The sequence below is a fragment of the Vombatus ursinus genome, unplaced genomic scaffold (assembly GCF_900497805.2).
Source record: "Vombatus ursinus unplaced genomic scaffold, bare-nosed wombat genome assembly UNPS02014779.1, whole genome shotgun sequence".
Lineage (NCBI taxonomy): Eukaryota > Metazoa > Chordata > Mammalia > Diprotodontia > Vombatidae > Vombatus > Vombatus ursinus.
Window position 1 is genome coordinate 21,095,595 of NW_020954557.1, and position 16,926 is coordinate 21,112,520.

The 16,926-nt window shown below is 37.4% G+C and overlaps 1 protein-coding gene across 4 annotated transcripts in view; it reads right to left on the minus strand.

Annotated features, from left to right (window-relative positions):
* The window catches only part of MYO1B (myosin IB), a 220,278-nt gene that overhangs the window by 38,987 nt on the left and 164,365 nt on the right, over window positions 1-16,926 (minus strand). For all 4 annotated transcript variants that reach the window (XM_027865829.1, XM_027865831.1, XM_027865832.1 and 1 more), the window contains exons 14-16: window positions 6,385-6,489; window positions 4,291-4,353; window positions 798-998 (exon numbers count right to left, since the gene is read on the minus strand). In XM_027865829.1, coding sequence (XP_027721630.1) covers window positions 798-998; window positions 4,291-4,353; window positions 6,385-6,489 — 369 coding nt within the window. The remainder of the gene's footprint in view (window positions 1-797; window positions 999-4,290; window positions 4,354-6,384; window positions 6,490-16,926) is intronic.

Below are 16,926 nucleotides of genomic sequence, written 5' to 3' on the forward strand. Positions count from 1 at the left end.
AGTTCAGACACAGTATACATGTTTCTTATTGAGGAAAAAAGTTCAAAATAATTTCTCCTCTAAATTTTTAGGGCCATGCTTGTAAATAAAGAAAAACTGACTAAAATTAGTAACTTTCTTGAACCAAAGGCTTCAGAAGTTAGCCAAAGAGCTGCCAAAATTAGTTTCCGCCATCTTTCTTATGTAATAAGTAGAATCAAATCCTTCCTAATGATTGTTCATGAATTATGGATTCTTGACACACTGCCTTCAACTTTTGAGCCTAGTAATGAATTTCTGTACTCTACGTGACTTTCTAAGTTTACATGTTATTATTCATTTATTGTGATTTTCAATTTTTAAATTAGTATACTTTGTTTTTCAGCAACTTGTTTTATTTACTAAGTATTTATAAACCATCTATAAATACAGCTTGAGATACATGATAGCATTTGAGAGTAACAAAGCTGAATTCCTTTTTAAAATCAAGACATTTTTGTTAAAAGCACTTAGCAGAGTGCCTGGTACATAGGGAGGCACTATGTAAATGTTAGCTATTAGTATTATGGCAAACTGGCTTGTCTTCCAGTGCATGGTACATTAAATGAATTTACCCTACATGGTTTAGGAGTTCTGATTTTTTATGAACTTTCAGTGATCTTGAAACCTCTCACTATTCAATCATTTTCTTACTGTTATACTCTTTTACCCTCAAAACCTTGAAATTAGGCAATACTGGTGAGACTGCCTAACCCAGAGCATGACTTTGCCCTAGACAAAAATAAGGAAGGCTCACTAGTCAGGGGCTCATACCATACCTTGCCTGCATAATGCTGAATTCTGAAACAGCTGTGAGGCAAAGAGGTATCATTCAAGAACCGGGAACACTTGCTCATTCTGCTCTCAAAATGCTGATGGGTGGCACAGACTTGGTTCAGCTTTTCTAAAAAGGTGTCATCGGTCACTGTGCCTGGCCTGAGGCACTCTTCATCCAGCATAGCCAGGATTCCATTTGTATTCTGTGGTTGTTTCAAAAAAAAAAAAAAAGTTTCCTTCCTTCCTCAGTCAACTGTTTTAATAATTATTTATAATGAGTACATTAAAACACAATTAACTTAAAAACAAAACCATTCTACTCTAAGTGTTTAAATCTAAAAACAGAGGCCAATTTTTTTTTTTTTTTTGGCAAGGTTAGAAGAACATAGCTCATAGGACTTTGGGATCTTAACCCAAATTCATTTGAGGGGAGAGGAATGGGTTTCTTAACATCTTGAAGATTAACACCATTCAGCTGGTTTAAAAAGAAAAAAAAGCTTCTTTTGAGGCTCATTTTTTTTAATTGAGATAGCAATTAATCTAGAAAATGGAAATCAATGTTAATTGTTTTATTTTTATATTATGAGATTTCAAATCACACAGTAGAGCTCAATGGGAGTTAGTCTATGAAAGATACTTTTCAAGGCACCATTTGATTTTCACTTTGGGAAGGAAACTTGAGAAATTTCTTCCAGATTTTTACCAAACTTCCCAAACAGAAAATATAGAATACAATGTTCGTTTTCTTTTAAGGAGAAACACACAAAGACGTGCATGTATTTGTAACTGTTCAAGGTGAGACTATGAAAGACTGAATTCCAAGAGCTCAATGCAACCAATCTAATAAGAACAATTGTCAATCAACAAATATTTATTAAGCAACTATTACATGTCAGGAACTTCAGATACAAAAACAAATAAAAGTTCTTGCCCTTGAGAAGCTTACATTCTACTGGAGGAGACAACATCTATATACAAATATATGCATATGGATACATACATATATGTTTATACACAAACACACTTATGTATTTGTGCACTCAGTGTCCTAAAAGTCTTAGTGCAGTTTTAAGCTTAACTAGCTTAAAACCTTATTCTCTTCATTAACATAAATGTAAAAATATTCCCTTTTTTGGATATGAGAGGACTACTTTAGTGTGCCTTCAGAATCTGTCACTTTTTCATTAATCTCAAGTGCCAAAACTGAAACACGGTACTCACGTCCAAATTTAACAAGAAAATCCCAATTGTATACTTTATGAAAGTGTTCATGTATCATTCCCTCCCAAAGAAGCGATTGTGATGGCCACCTCACCTCCCACGGGTACAGCCCTACGATACTTGAAAGAAGCCCCACCTATTTCCATCGGTGCAGATTTCCCTATTCTCTTCTAACTTTCCCCACAGGAGTCAGGACATCCTTTCAACAGTATGTATTCATTCCAGATGGAACCAAGGGGAAGTACAGACTCTCTTGAAGTACAATGTAATTACAATAGCAACAAGAATAAACAGGATTTCTGAACTGAATGCTGGAAGGAAATACTTCCTGTAAGTATCAAGGTTCTTTCTTAGGTGAACATGCGTTTCTTCCATCCTATGTACAGTGTAGGTATTCTGGGCTGAGATAACTTGATTGAATAAGCATATCACTACAGGGCTTTCCCCTCCAAAACTTAAAGGGAAGTAATTAAGTGTAATGTCATGTTTAAGAAGGGAAACACGCTAGTCAGGAATTTCACAAGTTATGATTCCTGGAGCCAATTAACTCATTCACAAAAGAGATGAGTTACTGTTTACTGTAAATAGTAATGAACCAGCACAAGTATCAACAAGTTGGGGAACCCTTGTTCATTAAATTTTAGGGCTCACGCTCAAGAAATACATCACCACTCATATTTTAAAGGTAAATCAGAAAAAAGGGAAGGGATGGGCAACACAGAATAACGTCAATGAAGATTGCTCATCATTTAATTGTCATCACTGTCAAGGAATCCACAGACACAGGGAAAAAACTTGGGCCAACAGGGACTGTTGATCTTACTCTAGCACACAGAATATCATGCTAGTACCTATCAGTGTCCTGATTTCCATATAGAATAAACAGATGAATCTCCCATAATGCTTTCTATAGAAACAAAGAACATCAGAGTTGAAAGAGACGTCAGAGGTCATACAGTCTAATTCATAAAGGAATCCTTTCTTTAAGTAACCATCCAGCTTTTACCTGAAAACCTACAGAGAAGGGGCAACTTCCTAACTTCCAAAACAGCCCATTCTATTTTAGGACAGCCTTTCCAACAAAACACTGAAAGGAATCAGACTCTTGGACTCCTGCAGCCCAAGACGGACACAGAAAGCTTCCTAAAACATATCATATGGCGGTTTTGCATTCTAGTCTCCCAGGGAATAAATTACCTTTGCATATAAATATGTTAATGTTCTTAACATTTCCTATCATCACAGTACCTTCAAGTTTTGAGAATTTTAGAACTGGTAAGAATACGGTTCAATCCCACTATTTTACAGATCAGGAAATGGGACCCAGAGAAAATAAGGTACCTAGAAAGGCTTTTAAGGGGGGTGTGACTGGGTTAAGGTCCCCTGGCTGGGACCAGTCTGTTCCACTATATCTTGCTAACTTTCATTTACTATAGAAAATCTGACAGGGTAAACAATGATGTGCATACACTAGTCTGTTTGTACACACCAATATGTATTTATCTGGTATGAGCTGTAGGGAGGGATGGTCTAGAATTGATGTCTCCAGGGATGGCTTTTGGGTAGCAATAAGAGTAAGATAAAATATCCAGTGATTGTTGTTTTAGTGATGTAAAAATAACTGACTAAACTGGCATTTTCCATGGCCACCAGATACATGGTTGGCCTACAATGAGCATGTACCACCAGGCTACAGCCTTCTTGAGAAGGCCATTCTGGTTCTGGATTGCATACCCAGGAGGAGTGAATGAAGGTCTAAGGAGGGCTGAGAAAGTAGAAGTTATCTATTAAGACACTACTTGCCACACTCTACCTAGAACTTCACCATTGTGCACCCCAGAACTAATCCATCCCTTGCAGAGATGCTTTGCAACTACCATGAAACCAAAGGTTTGATGTAGCAAACAGATGGAACCTACTGTGGTCTGAAACCACAATCTCAGGAGTCTTGAATTTGGCCCAGGCTCTAAACAAACAGGTAAGGGGTATTCAAAGATTTGATGTGCTGGAATGGACTGTTTGCCAAAGCAAAGGATACCTGATGATTCACCTTGTTTTCAGTGTCTGTTATGGAGCCTCAAGAATTTTCTAGCATCTATTTGGATTCAGATACAGTCCTGCTTGGTATTTAATAAACTTTTATTCACTAATTCCTAGAATCAAGTAGTCAAAACAAAAATTGTAAAACTCAACGTAATGATATCTTTCCATTTACAATAAGAGATCATTATTGTACCAAAGGCATTTTCAGAAAGTTGTATATCAGGTACTCACATTTTCTATGAGGTCACAAATTACAGCATTATTGAAATAGTCAATGTGAGTCCATTCTATATCCTTTAAAAAAAAAAAAAGGAAAGAATGCCATCATGTATGCAGAATCTATGTAGAATGCCATCAATTATGCAGATCTTGCTCATCTCAGTCTATTTAAATCCCCCTCATTTTGTTACCTTCAAAGGTTTATAAACATGGTTTTGGGTCCCCAAACGTTTATCTGAGTGAAGTGGTCCACCACTGACATTATCTAACCAAAATGAATGCCCTTGAACTGTTTCCAGGCTTGCTTTCCATTCCATTCTCCAATCTGTGTCAATTTCCCATGCACTTCATTGGCAAGGGGCCAAATATTTATACTGAGAATCCTTGGGTCAATAATGCTTTGTGTATACTTACAATGTTTATAAGGAAACAAGTCAGAATTAGAGCCCAAGTATCTGAGATCCTAGATTTTTTTTTTGTTCTTGATTTTGAAACATGAGAAAAAATTAAATGGAGATACAATCTTAAGAGCATATACTTAAAAAATCAAGGTTGGTCAGATATTTCAGAATATTAACCACATAGTAACTAACTACTTCAAGTGTGAAATGACCCAATGCTAGGCCACAGTGCACATTAAGAGGTTTTTTTTGGTTGTTGTTTGTTTTGTTTTTAAAAGCATGGAAAACTATGAGTCTTTTCTAACTATCAGGTCAGCATAGCCAAAACTTAAATGCAAGATGCAATCATTGCAATCATCAAATCAAAGTCCACTTCCACTTTGTATATCGAAGCTTCACATGGATAAACATTTATTTTTCTTCCAAGGAGATGAAATTTAATTCATACACCCCACTACAGTTACTTGTAGGAGTGTCCTACTCAAACTGTACAAACAACTTTAAGTTACAGATTAAAGCTCCATCATTTTCTTTATGATGGAAGACAGGAAGAGAATGGACCCGGCTTATAAAATGTTTATGCTGCAAGAAAGTGCCAGACACTTAAAACATATTACTGAAGTGTAATGACTTCCCTGTAAAACAAAGACAAAATATTTATAATTTATCCTCAAAGCAAAAAAGTGTATGGTTTGCTTTAGGAGTTCACTGAGGGAAAACTACCACATTAGAAAAATCAACATAGAAGGGGCTCAAGGTCAGGGAGGGGGGTAAAATTCATGTCCATAAGGGATGCGAACACCAAAGAAGGCTGAAGAGAAGAAATAACCAACTTTTATTGAACCTGAAAAATAATAATGGAGAAGTTTTTCTGGCGATTTTTTTTCAACTGATCTTGTGATTTCATTAGTAGAGGGCACTTCTGGGGAGGAAACTCCCTCTGCCAATACAGATTGGAAGCTACTATATAACTTAGTATGTTAGATAGATGCTTGGGACACTGGGTCACACAGTTAGTATATGTCAAAAGGTAAGACCTGAATCTAGATATTCCTGACTTTGACACCATTAAGCCACACTACCCACACAAAAATGGTATTATTTAATAAGCATAAGGCAACTAAATGGGAAAAAATGAGAAATAAAGTCCTGGGGATTCTAAAATTTCTTCAAATTAAGACATGTTCATACTTAGAAAATACATGAATACTGGAGGGAGGGGACAGGGTAATCAAAATATTCCTCTTTTTCAACTAAGGCTGAAAGCACCTGCCAGATGTTACCTATTAGTGATCTAAAATGGATATTTTTAGAAAATGAATTTTTTTCTTCAGGAAATAAGCCAATAAAAGCAATTCTCAGGATACTTTTCCGAATACTTCATTATTTCAGAGCTCTATGTTGGAGCTCTTCCTGTTGCACTACATAATAGCTCACATCATATAGTGCTTTCCTCACAACAATTCTCTAAGGCAGGTGGCAGCATAAGTATTAGTTTTAAACTCAAATTCAGAGAGTTTAGTAACATGAATGTCACAGCTAATAAAAACAGAGACAGAATTCAAACCCAGGTCTTAATGTCCAAGCCCAGTGGTCTCAAACATAGTACAACTAAACAGACCATAGCTGATACTAACAGTTTTAAATGCCCATATGTTTCTTAGTACTGGCAAAAGAATTTTTTTAAAAAGTATTTGGACATTACTTCTCGGATGTACTCTTCCTGCTCTTCTTTGAGGGTGAGTTCAATGAAGATCTGCTGCAGTTTTTCATTGCAATAGTTAATAATGAATTGCTCAAAGCTGTTGTCCTGTAGAAGGAAAAAAAGCAACAATGGTTTTTTACAAAGCACAACTCAGTGTATTTATAGTGCCCACACTCTGACAGTTCAGCTGATGAGGAATAAGCTTTTTAGATTTAGCTACAGTGGGGTAAAGGACAGTGACTTAGGCCTGGCAGGCACACAGTAAATGCTGGCTGAATAAATTTAAGGAAAAAAAAAATGGCACTCAAATGATGCCATTTCCAGGGACGTAGATCAGCTTTTGGTCTTGCACCAGGGTGGAAGAAAGATGAACCTTGTTTCTTTGTTGCGTTTTTTTTTCCCTATTTTAACAGAAAAGAGAGAGTGGGATTCATAATCATGTGGCCTAAAATTTCTCACATCATAGGCATTTCTATGCCTTCTGATAAGAAGGATGTAGAACCAGCAAATGGGTGAACCGAGATCCTATTGAGTATCTTAAATGCGTCCAAAGTCTTCCTGGTAGAGACAACCACCTCGACTTGGGTAGTAGTATCACTTGCTTTTTCCCTTTTTGCTGAGGGTGATTAGAGGATATGGGATGGTGGTGGTATGGGAATAAAGAAGGAAGGAAGATGCTCCTACTCTACCTAACTCTTATATATTATCTTCTCCAGCTCAGGTTTGCTGGCATCCATTTACTGATCTGCTCTCAACTTTGTGATGATGGGAGCTCATCACAGAACTTCCATTCAGTTTCTTGGATGACAGAAACTCTGGTTCCCTCATTACAAGAAGGGATGAAGGTAGGAGCCTTAGAACACCACAGAAGCAGCTGGCAAAGGAACTAGGGCAGATGCTGGAAGAAATTAGAATCTGGTGCCTGCAAAGAAGCACCTGACCCAGTTTTTCTTCTGGAAGCCAGTCCACTGATGAGCTGGTGACAGAAAATGTTCAGCTCTAAGCTACAAATAATATGAATGATATTATAGAGTGTGATCACATTTGGACTGTGCTAAGGAAGAAAAAATGGAAAGGTAGAAAAATCCTAAATACTTACTAAAATACTCAACTAAACAAGTGAAAGTTGTTTTTAATATTTTAAATGGATGCAATCACAGGTTTATAAGATCAAAGGATTTAGAGCAAGAAGGAATCCAGTACATCATCTAATACTAACCCCCTAATTTTACAGATGAGGAGACTGAGGCTCAGGGACAAAGCCACTATTTGAACCCAGATCTTTTGGCACCAAATTCAGCAGTCTTTTCTACTACATCTACTATCTTTAAAATGTATTCTTCCTGACATTAATTTTTACACAGTTTTAAAAGTGCTTCTAATTCCTGGGTATTTAAAAGTTTAGCTCTGAACAATTCAATTATGTACCTAGAGAATTTATTATCATGATCAGCCCTACACTAATAACTCTATTTACTTCTCTGATAAGACAACATTTAGGATTCTTAAGTCATGAAAAGGATGGCCTTAAGAAAAAAAGGATTCCCTGAAAGGTTAATGGGAAGAATAGACATTTGACTAATTCAGAAAATGTATTCATAGGATCTTATCCAATGAGCCACAGTCCTTGAGGTGATTCAGGAAGTCTCCATGAAGTGGCCATGATGCTGTTTACAATACTCTTATTGTGTTGACAAGCTTTAACTGAGGTGGGAGAGGCAATGAGTTTTCTTAGACATGAGAATATAATCTCCTCTGGTTGCTAAGCTACAAAACAAGGAATATGAGATATGCACACGCGGATTAGAAACAAAGACCAAAGCTGCACAAATTACCCACAACAATTAAATAATTCAGATAAAGGCAAATTAAATAAATTTGCCCTTCAAACTCAAATGTATATATACATATATATATACACACACACACACACACTTCTTTCTATTGGATTCAAAGTGCCCTAATGGCCACGTGCTTAACTAAGGTTTATTTGCAGCAAAATTCACACAGCTGAAGAGATTAACATGTAGCATGCAACAAAGTGGCACCGCAAACAGGTCATACTTACTGCATTCTGATGCAAAAAAAGACAAATTATATAAGATGTTGTCAGTTCTTAAGAATAAGGAACTTCAGAAACAAAACAGTCATTGATAAGTTATTCACGGTGCCAACTACGCACATCTCAAACTTAGACTATATTACACTGAATATGTGAGTATGTGTCATAGATCAATCAGCCATTTAAGATTGAGTCCTACTTCCCACTCAGTGCTATTCACTAAGGTCCTACTGTGACAGGTCTTTCCAATTTTTTTTTTTAATGGGTTTGACTCAAACAGTGTTGAGTGACTGTCTTGATGCCCGGAAGCATAGTCAGTACAGGAGGGTTAATATTCTTCTATTCTTAGGATAAATGAAATCAGTGTGACAGGCCCACAACACAGCCCATATCCACCTGCAATAACAGCCTCGGGAGGAGGCAAACAGACACCAACGAAGAAGGTGAGATGGAATAAGATTCAGGAGCAAAGGTTTTCTTTTCCATCTCAGATAAAACAAATAAAAACTAAACAAAAAGGATTTTCCAATGTACCTTCTAAGAAGAGAAATTATAACCAATTATATTCTTTGGGCTTAAAAAACTGAGCATCTCAATGTGAAACACAATTGACCATTATCCCCTTTTAGAATTACAGAGATACCCAGTGAGTTTTGTCTGTCTCTATGTGTGTTTCTCTCTCTCTCTCTACACACACACACACACACACACACACACACACACACATCACTACAAATATATGATATGAGATTTACTCATCTAATATATAACAATTTTGATCTGAAAAATTCTGGAAAATTTGTATTCTAACCACTATGCTTCTCAATGTGAAGTAGAACTGTACTGCAAAATGTAACCATGGTGGTCTTCAGTTCCATCTAGAACATGACTATTTTCTCTAATTTGTACAACATTAAATAATGTCAGGTTTTCATCCTTTTTAAGATGCAGCTGTCTGGAATTTTTAAAAAGCTATGAGTTCCAATCAACTGCTCTAAATCAACTTTGTAAATAATAAAGACCCAGAACATGAAAGAACCAAGTTATTCATGAGCAGGGTACTTCTTTCCAGCTTTTCTGTCTCATGGCCCAAAGCCTCCTACGAGAGACTAGGGAAACAACTGGTTCCATTATTTTCTTCCTTATTCTTCCCCCACCCCCTCTGTTTCCACTTCAGTTGTATACCTGGAATTGTTAGTCACCTCTGAATTATCCCTCAAGGCTGAACACAAAAAGGAAATTAAGTCTCCAGGAGAAGCTGAGCCACATTCTATTCATCTACCATACATCCCACTGGATTTAGACTATCTTATGGTATGCACTAGAGCCCAGCTACACAGCTCTAGCCTTGGAATACATGTGATGGGAATGTGAGGTCCTTCTGGTACTTGAGTAATTAACCTCCTTTAAATAGAACCTAAGACAAACTACCTTTATTTACTTTTGCATTTTAAGTGGTATCATAGCAAAGTTTCAATTTACTATATAGGATTATTTTTGACTTAATACCTATACCCTATATGAGGCTGATGACCAGATACTCCTGACTCAACTGTGAGGCCTGGAATTTTCCTATTCTGATGGCTGCTGCCTGGGATACTTTTTACCCTCCAACCTTCCTTCTTAGTCCTCAGAACTATCACTAGTCCTCTGGTTTTAGCTCTGCTCTCCACAGCATCCCCAGACCAGTCCTAAAACCCTAGTCACACTAAAACCTTGGTCATATCAAGCCACACTCTGACCCAGTTCCTGTGATATTCATAATACAGCAGAAAGGAGATTCGTTTTTATTTCAGTGTTCTATGCAGTGTCCCACTATTTAGTACCTACCTGTTTATAACTTTGGGAGACTAAGTATCAGTGGCTCCCTATTGCTTAGATAATGAAATATGAACTCTTAGTTCTGATATTCAAGGCTCAGTACAATCTGAGCTCAACTCACCTTTCCTGTGTTGTTTCATATTATTCCTCCTCTCAAAGTCCTTGAAGTTCCAGTCAAAATTGACTTTACATTCCATCTCTACCTTTAAGGATCTCATATTATATTGGGGAGCAGCAGGTATTTCTGATGTTCTAGGTTTATATTTTAGGATAGGTGAACAGCAGATTGGAGAGGGAAGAATATCTCCTGAACTCTGTGTGTGTGTGTGTGTGTGTGTGTGTGTGTGTGTGTGTGTGTGTGTGTGTGTGTCTGTGAGAGAGACAGAGAGAAGGCTGAGTATATTCTGTAGCGAACACAGCAATCTGCTCAAAGCTTCTTTTGACATGTCAGGCAGACAGAGAGAACCATTTTGGCAGCGTTGGCTGTGACAAAAAGTGAATGACCTGAGTGACAGCAGGAAGTGCCCAGTGGCTATAAGTTGATCTGAAACTAAACAGCCACAATTCTTTTCCAACTCAATTCACTTTGGAATAACTGGAAGAGACAAGAAAGGGGCAGCATGTTGGGTAAGCCTTTAATTTTTTAAAATGCTTTTCATGGAAGAGACATGATTGTCACCATCATTATAATTTAATGTCAAAAGATGTAAGTAGATATAAATCGAGAGGTTGAACTAAAGTTTACCAGGATATAGCTTGCTTGAAAAAATATGGAGCTGTAGAAATAATAGCTGACAAAGCTCAATTCAAACCATTTACAGAGAGAACTAAATCATATTATGTTTGAAGGTGCCTCTAACAACAAAAGCATATCAGTTTCGAATATTTTTGTTCTGAGTAGCAGTTAAATTTATAAAGGAAAAGTTAGCACTCATAAAAAGAGACAGAAAATTGATAACAGTAGGATTCTTTAAAACATCCCCCACTAACAGAATATCAATATCAATAATCAATCAAAAATAAATTACAAACCAGATCAACACGACAAAGACACTGAATTTGACAGACATGAAGGTAACAATGAAAAAAGAGATGAAGTTTTTGTATTTCACAGAAACCTGGGAAAATTGGTACAGAAATGCAAACAACAATAAAATGTATTAACTATCTGGGTTTTAACCCACCAAGACAAAACAGACATAGAAACAACTGTTGTCAGAAAGAATGGAAAATAAATAATTGCAGGGATGTCCCATGCACATGGCTAATCCAAGCCAATAGAATAAAAATGTCAATTAATTCCAAAGCCAATTTAAAGATTTCATAATATTCAAAGCACCAATGAACTACTCAGAATTAGTCAGAATAATAAAATCTGCTCAGAAAAACAAATGGGAAGAGCCTCCCCATATGCTTTCATATACATACTCTTCATAGTTGAGGAAACTGAATAGACAGAGGTTAAGTGACTTGCCCAAGGTCATATAACTAATAAGCCTGAGGGTGGATCTGAACTGAGGTCTTCCTAACTCCAGGCCCAGTGCTTTATCTATTACACCAAACCTAGATGCTTTTAATGATGAGGGAGTGTGTTTTGTTTTGTTTTGTTTTGGTTTGGTTTGGGGGGGGGGTAGGAGGCCAGGAATGTATGTGAAAGTATACAGGGGAGGAACTTAAAAGACAGGCTGGAGTCTACAATCTATTTTATCCTTATATACAACATTTCTAGAGTGCTTAGGATCAAATGAGACAATATTTATAAAGCATTTGGCACAGTGCCTGGCACACAGCAGGTGCTTAATAAATGCTTATTCCTTTCCCCGTCCCCTCCTGATTTTCAATTACTTCACTCAGTTTTATAAGTTTCCTAGTTTTTCACTATGTAAGAGCCCAGGGTGCTAGTAGGGGCTGCAGACAAACGTGGAACAGATGAAAAAAATTCTCTACTTCTATTTCAAAGAAAAGATGAAAGAAACAAGACCAATCTGTCTTGGGACTTCCTGAAAGGAAATCAGATGACCCTCCCTCCCAACCTCCCCATTACTGAGCACTAGGATATCTGAAGGATTAATTTGAGGGGCATAAAAAGGGCAAATCACAGAAAAATCAACTATAAAAACTTACATTTTTATTTTTATCAAAGAACAAAAAGAAAAGACAAGCAGAGAAGTCAGTTCAGACAAAGACAATTAACTTTATCGACCTTATGCTCTTTAAAGAGCTTTATGTAAACAATATGGCTTTTAGCCTTAGCTCATAGTTATGATCAGAAGAATCAAATTTGGTCCTTTAAAAATATATACACATATATGTGTATATGTATGTATGTATATGTACACACACATATGTACATATACACACGCAGAGCCTGTGGATGTTGGGAAAGGGTATGTCTTTTGGTCTAAAATGGAAGGAATTCACACTCACTGAGGATAGATTAGTGTGGAGGGGAGGTCATTCCAGAGAAGTATGAGCGAAGCCTTTAGAAATGCAGTATAAGTAAACTAAGGGTTTGTCTTTGTAAAGAGTCCCATATGCATGCCCTGTTAGTGTTTTCTGGGCTGGGATTTCGCCTGAGGTAGTTAAGAAGAGTCACGTGACTGGCTAACCCCCAGGCCCATTTACTAACAGTCAACAATACTTAGAGGCCTGAGAAAAGGGTGACATCATCAGAAGGTCTAAAATGGCAGCTTAAGGTCCTGAAAATGAGGGCCCCAGGTGGAGAAAAAAAAAAAAAACCATGTTTCTACATCTAATCAGAACACTGGTTCCCAGGATCACACAGTTAGAGTAAGAACATACCTTAAATACCATCTAGTCCAAGCCTCCCCTAACCCCATTCTGCAGATGAGGGAAGTGAGACCCATACAGGTTCAGTGACTTTCCCAAGGTCACTTGGGTAGTCATCATGTAGCAGCACCAGGAGCTAAACCCAGGTCGTCAGACTCCAGATGCAATGTTTCTTCGCCTACACCAGGGTTCTCAGAACAGAAATATCCCTGAAGCAGAGAGGAGGATGTCACCAGATAACTGGATGAGAATATCCCAGAAACATATCTAACTTCAGCTGCTACAACCTTCAGATAAGGAAGGTTTTTTTGAGCTCCTAGAGTGGGACCACCCAACTAATACAGGCAATTAAGCCCAATCCTCAAGTATCCAGATAAGTTTATCTGATCCCTCCTGTTGGTAATAACCTTCCTCCAAGACCTTTAATGGATTTATCATGTAATAATTATCTGTAGAGATAGCCCTTCCCAGACTACAAGCTTCTAAAGAACTGGTGTTTTTATCTAAAACGTGTATCTTCCCAAAGGTTATCACAATGCTTGGCAAATAGTAGGTATTTAATAAATGCCTAGATACTGGATGGCTGCCAGTTACATAAAATTACAGTCCCCAAAGAAGGAAAGTTGAGGGTCACCCAAAGCACAATGGGGGAAGCATGTGATGGGTGTGATTAGATTGCAACACATTATAAACAAGGAATTACAGGAGAATTGATATGAAGGATGTCATCAAAGAAATATATGACCAGAAAAAAAGGGGGTGGGGGAGAGTTCACATAACAAAAGGGATGATAATTAAAATAAAAAAATAAGAATGGCTAGCATTTATATAGTATTGTACACATATCATTTCATTTTATCCTCAGAGCAACTCTGAGAGGTGCTATAATTATCATCCTCATTTTTGGAAACTGAGTCAGAGCTTATTAAGTTTGCCCAGTAGTCACACAGCTAGGAAGTGTCTGAAGCAGGATTTGAACTCAAATCTTCCAGATGCCAAGTCTACACTGCCTAGATGATTGCCTGTTTGTTCCACTGGCAACCCTTAGTGTCAAAGCTGTGTCACTGGAAGAATATCCACATCATAAGATCAACAAACCACTAGGATATTGAGCTATATATTTGTCTCCTACCACAAATGAATAAACTGGCCTCTAGAGATATAAAGCAGTCTCGGTTTCAGTAGTTAAGCCTGTTAGAGGCAGAGCTTAAACTTTTCTTATTCCATCACCCTCTTATTATAATAGAATTTGAAGCATTAATTCTGTCATGAAATTGAGCCCCAGACCACTGTTCTGGAACAAACGAAATCTCTCCTTGGAAAAAGAGATCTCTTCTTCCAATTCCAAATAGCAAAATGAGCAGACTTCATCCTTACTCCTGGTTCTTCTCAAAGTCAAAGTTACCCCCAACAATGTAAATAAAAAGGTAAAGTTCAGTTTGATAGGAATGAAACTATCACATTTTCACTTAAAAGAATTCTCCTGGACCTCAAAACAATCACTCAAAAACCTTCACTCAGTGCCTACTTTGTGCTAGGCACAGTCAAGGAGCTGAGAACACAGGTAAGGATGGGTTAAAGCCCTTATATTTCTCCCTAAGAAGTTGTGTTTTACTAGATATAGACACAAAATCAATTCAACCAAAATTTAAGTGAAAGACCATAATGGGTCCATTATGAAGCTATATGCTAGGGTGTTCCAAGAAAATTCTCCCCAACTAATTCTAATTAAATTTGGGCTAGTTTAGAATATAGGTCACAGAATCCAGAGTTGGAAGGGATTTTAGAAATCATCTAAGAGATACTGTGCTGAGACAGCAAAGAAAATTTCTTCCAGTTTCCTTGTTTTTCAAAACATCAGGAAGCATGTCCTTTTTTTTTTTTTAAACTTCCTTCAAGTGAGAGCTCTGTTCACCATCTGCCCTGTTATCAAAAATGTCGAAATTCAGAAAAGCTGTATGCCAGGCAGACCAATTCTATCTCTGCCAACTATGAAACATAATGCCTCTCTCATTCTTTCCATTAGTGGGAGTGAGGCAAAGTCTTGCTAGAAAAGGGCCACGTTCTGTACAAGGCTTTGCTGGGGAGACTGATGCAGAAAAAAACTCTGCATCTGTAATCCTTTACTGATACGATGTGAACGATAGTAATTGTTTCTTGAATTGAATTGCTGTACTGTCCTTTGCAATGAAAAGGTCTGCTAATGGATGATAGATCTCTTAACTTAAAGAGGGATTATTCTGAAGTACTTCATCTTCCATAGGCTATATAGGAGCGGACTGGTAAATGTTTAACAACTGGCTCCCCATGGGAAAAATATATGCATGACTTACTTAAGTTTAATCTGCATGATGAACATTTTCTCCATCACTTCCTTAGGTCTAGATATTCAACAAAACAATAAATCAAGCCCTGATTTGTATTATTTGCTGATTTATGAGGTATAAATGCTCACACTGAAAATTTAACAATTGGCTGCTGATATGAGTTGGCTCCAGCATACCCCTGGTGCTCTTCCAACCTTACTGGATCAAAAATTCCAGAGTTAGAAGAGATCATAGAGATGATTTAGGTCAACTTACTCACTTTACAAATGAGAAGAGGGAGGTCTGGACAAAGTGACCGACCCAGGACATGAGATGGCAAGCAGTCTAAGAATGATCTTGTGGTGGCTGGCCCCAAGCCAGGACCACAACACACAGCATCACCAGTGGGTAGGTTCTAGGTACCAGTCTAGGAGAATGCTTTCTCACTCCTGGGAAGTGATAGCAGGAGCACTTTCAAACTTTACTTAGGGGCATGGACAGTGAGAGGAGAGAAGTGAGGCATTAATATTGGTTTTAATTCCTGACAGGTAAAAGAAAGAGTGTGTGTGTGTGTGTGTGTGTGTGTGTGTGCGCGCGCGCATATGTGTAGCCTGATGTAGGGGATACAATAAACCATCTCACTCTTAGAGGAGGATCCCTGCTATGCAACAAGTCCCTTACAAATCCTTTCAGACAAGTATTAGGCTGAAGTGCCCTGACATTTCCAATATTCCAGATTGTTCTATGGTTCTAGTGATCAATACATACAGAACATCTACTCTGAAAGATCTTTGCTGAACCTGTGCAGGGCTTAAACAATTGTAAGAATTGGCAAATCCATGGGAAAAAAAGGTTATTTTTAAGTTATAGGAGACGCTGAGGGACACACAGACTCCAATCCTCCCTCCTTTTTAAACAAGGAACATACGAGTTCTTAGACTTTAATTAGCTGTCCCATATCTACATGCAAATTATTAACATTTAGTCACATAACACTGAATTATAATACTTACTATTGCATTATCAATGTTGAATTGTGTATGAACAAGCAGGCGATAGTGTCATGCACTGTCATATTTTCCACATATAATGGAATAGACCATTTAATATAATGGTCTATTCGTCAGTGATGAATATTAATACATACAGGAGAAATCATTTCAGCCTTCACAGCATAACTCAGGTTATAGAATCATGTCTATAAGAAGGGATCTTAGAGATGACACAACCCATTTTTTTTTTAATAGATGCAGCAACGGAGTCTCAGAGGCATTAGATGACTTTCTCTAGGGCACATAACTTGTTAATGGCAGGATCTGGACTAAAATCTAGGCCTACTTTTCAAGCTAGTGTTCTTTCCATAGGCCCATACTGCCTTCTTCTCCCATGAATTATAGAAATGAATACACACACTAGCATGCTATAAATATCTAGGTACTCTGTAGGTGCAGGATCACAGTACAAAGTTTGAATCTGTGCTTTTAAAATTTACTTGCTATTCTAAGAATGAATTGTTTAAGAACAGCATTGCATTCAACATGGTGTTGCTTAACTTTAGGAAAA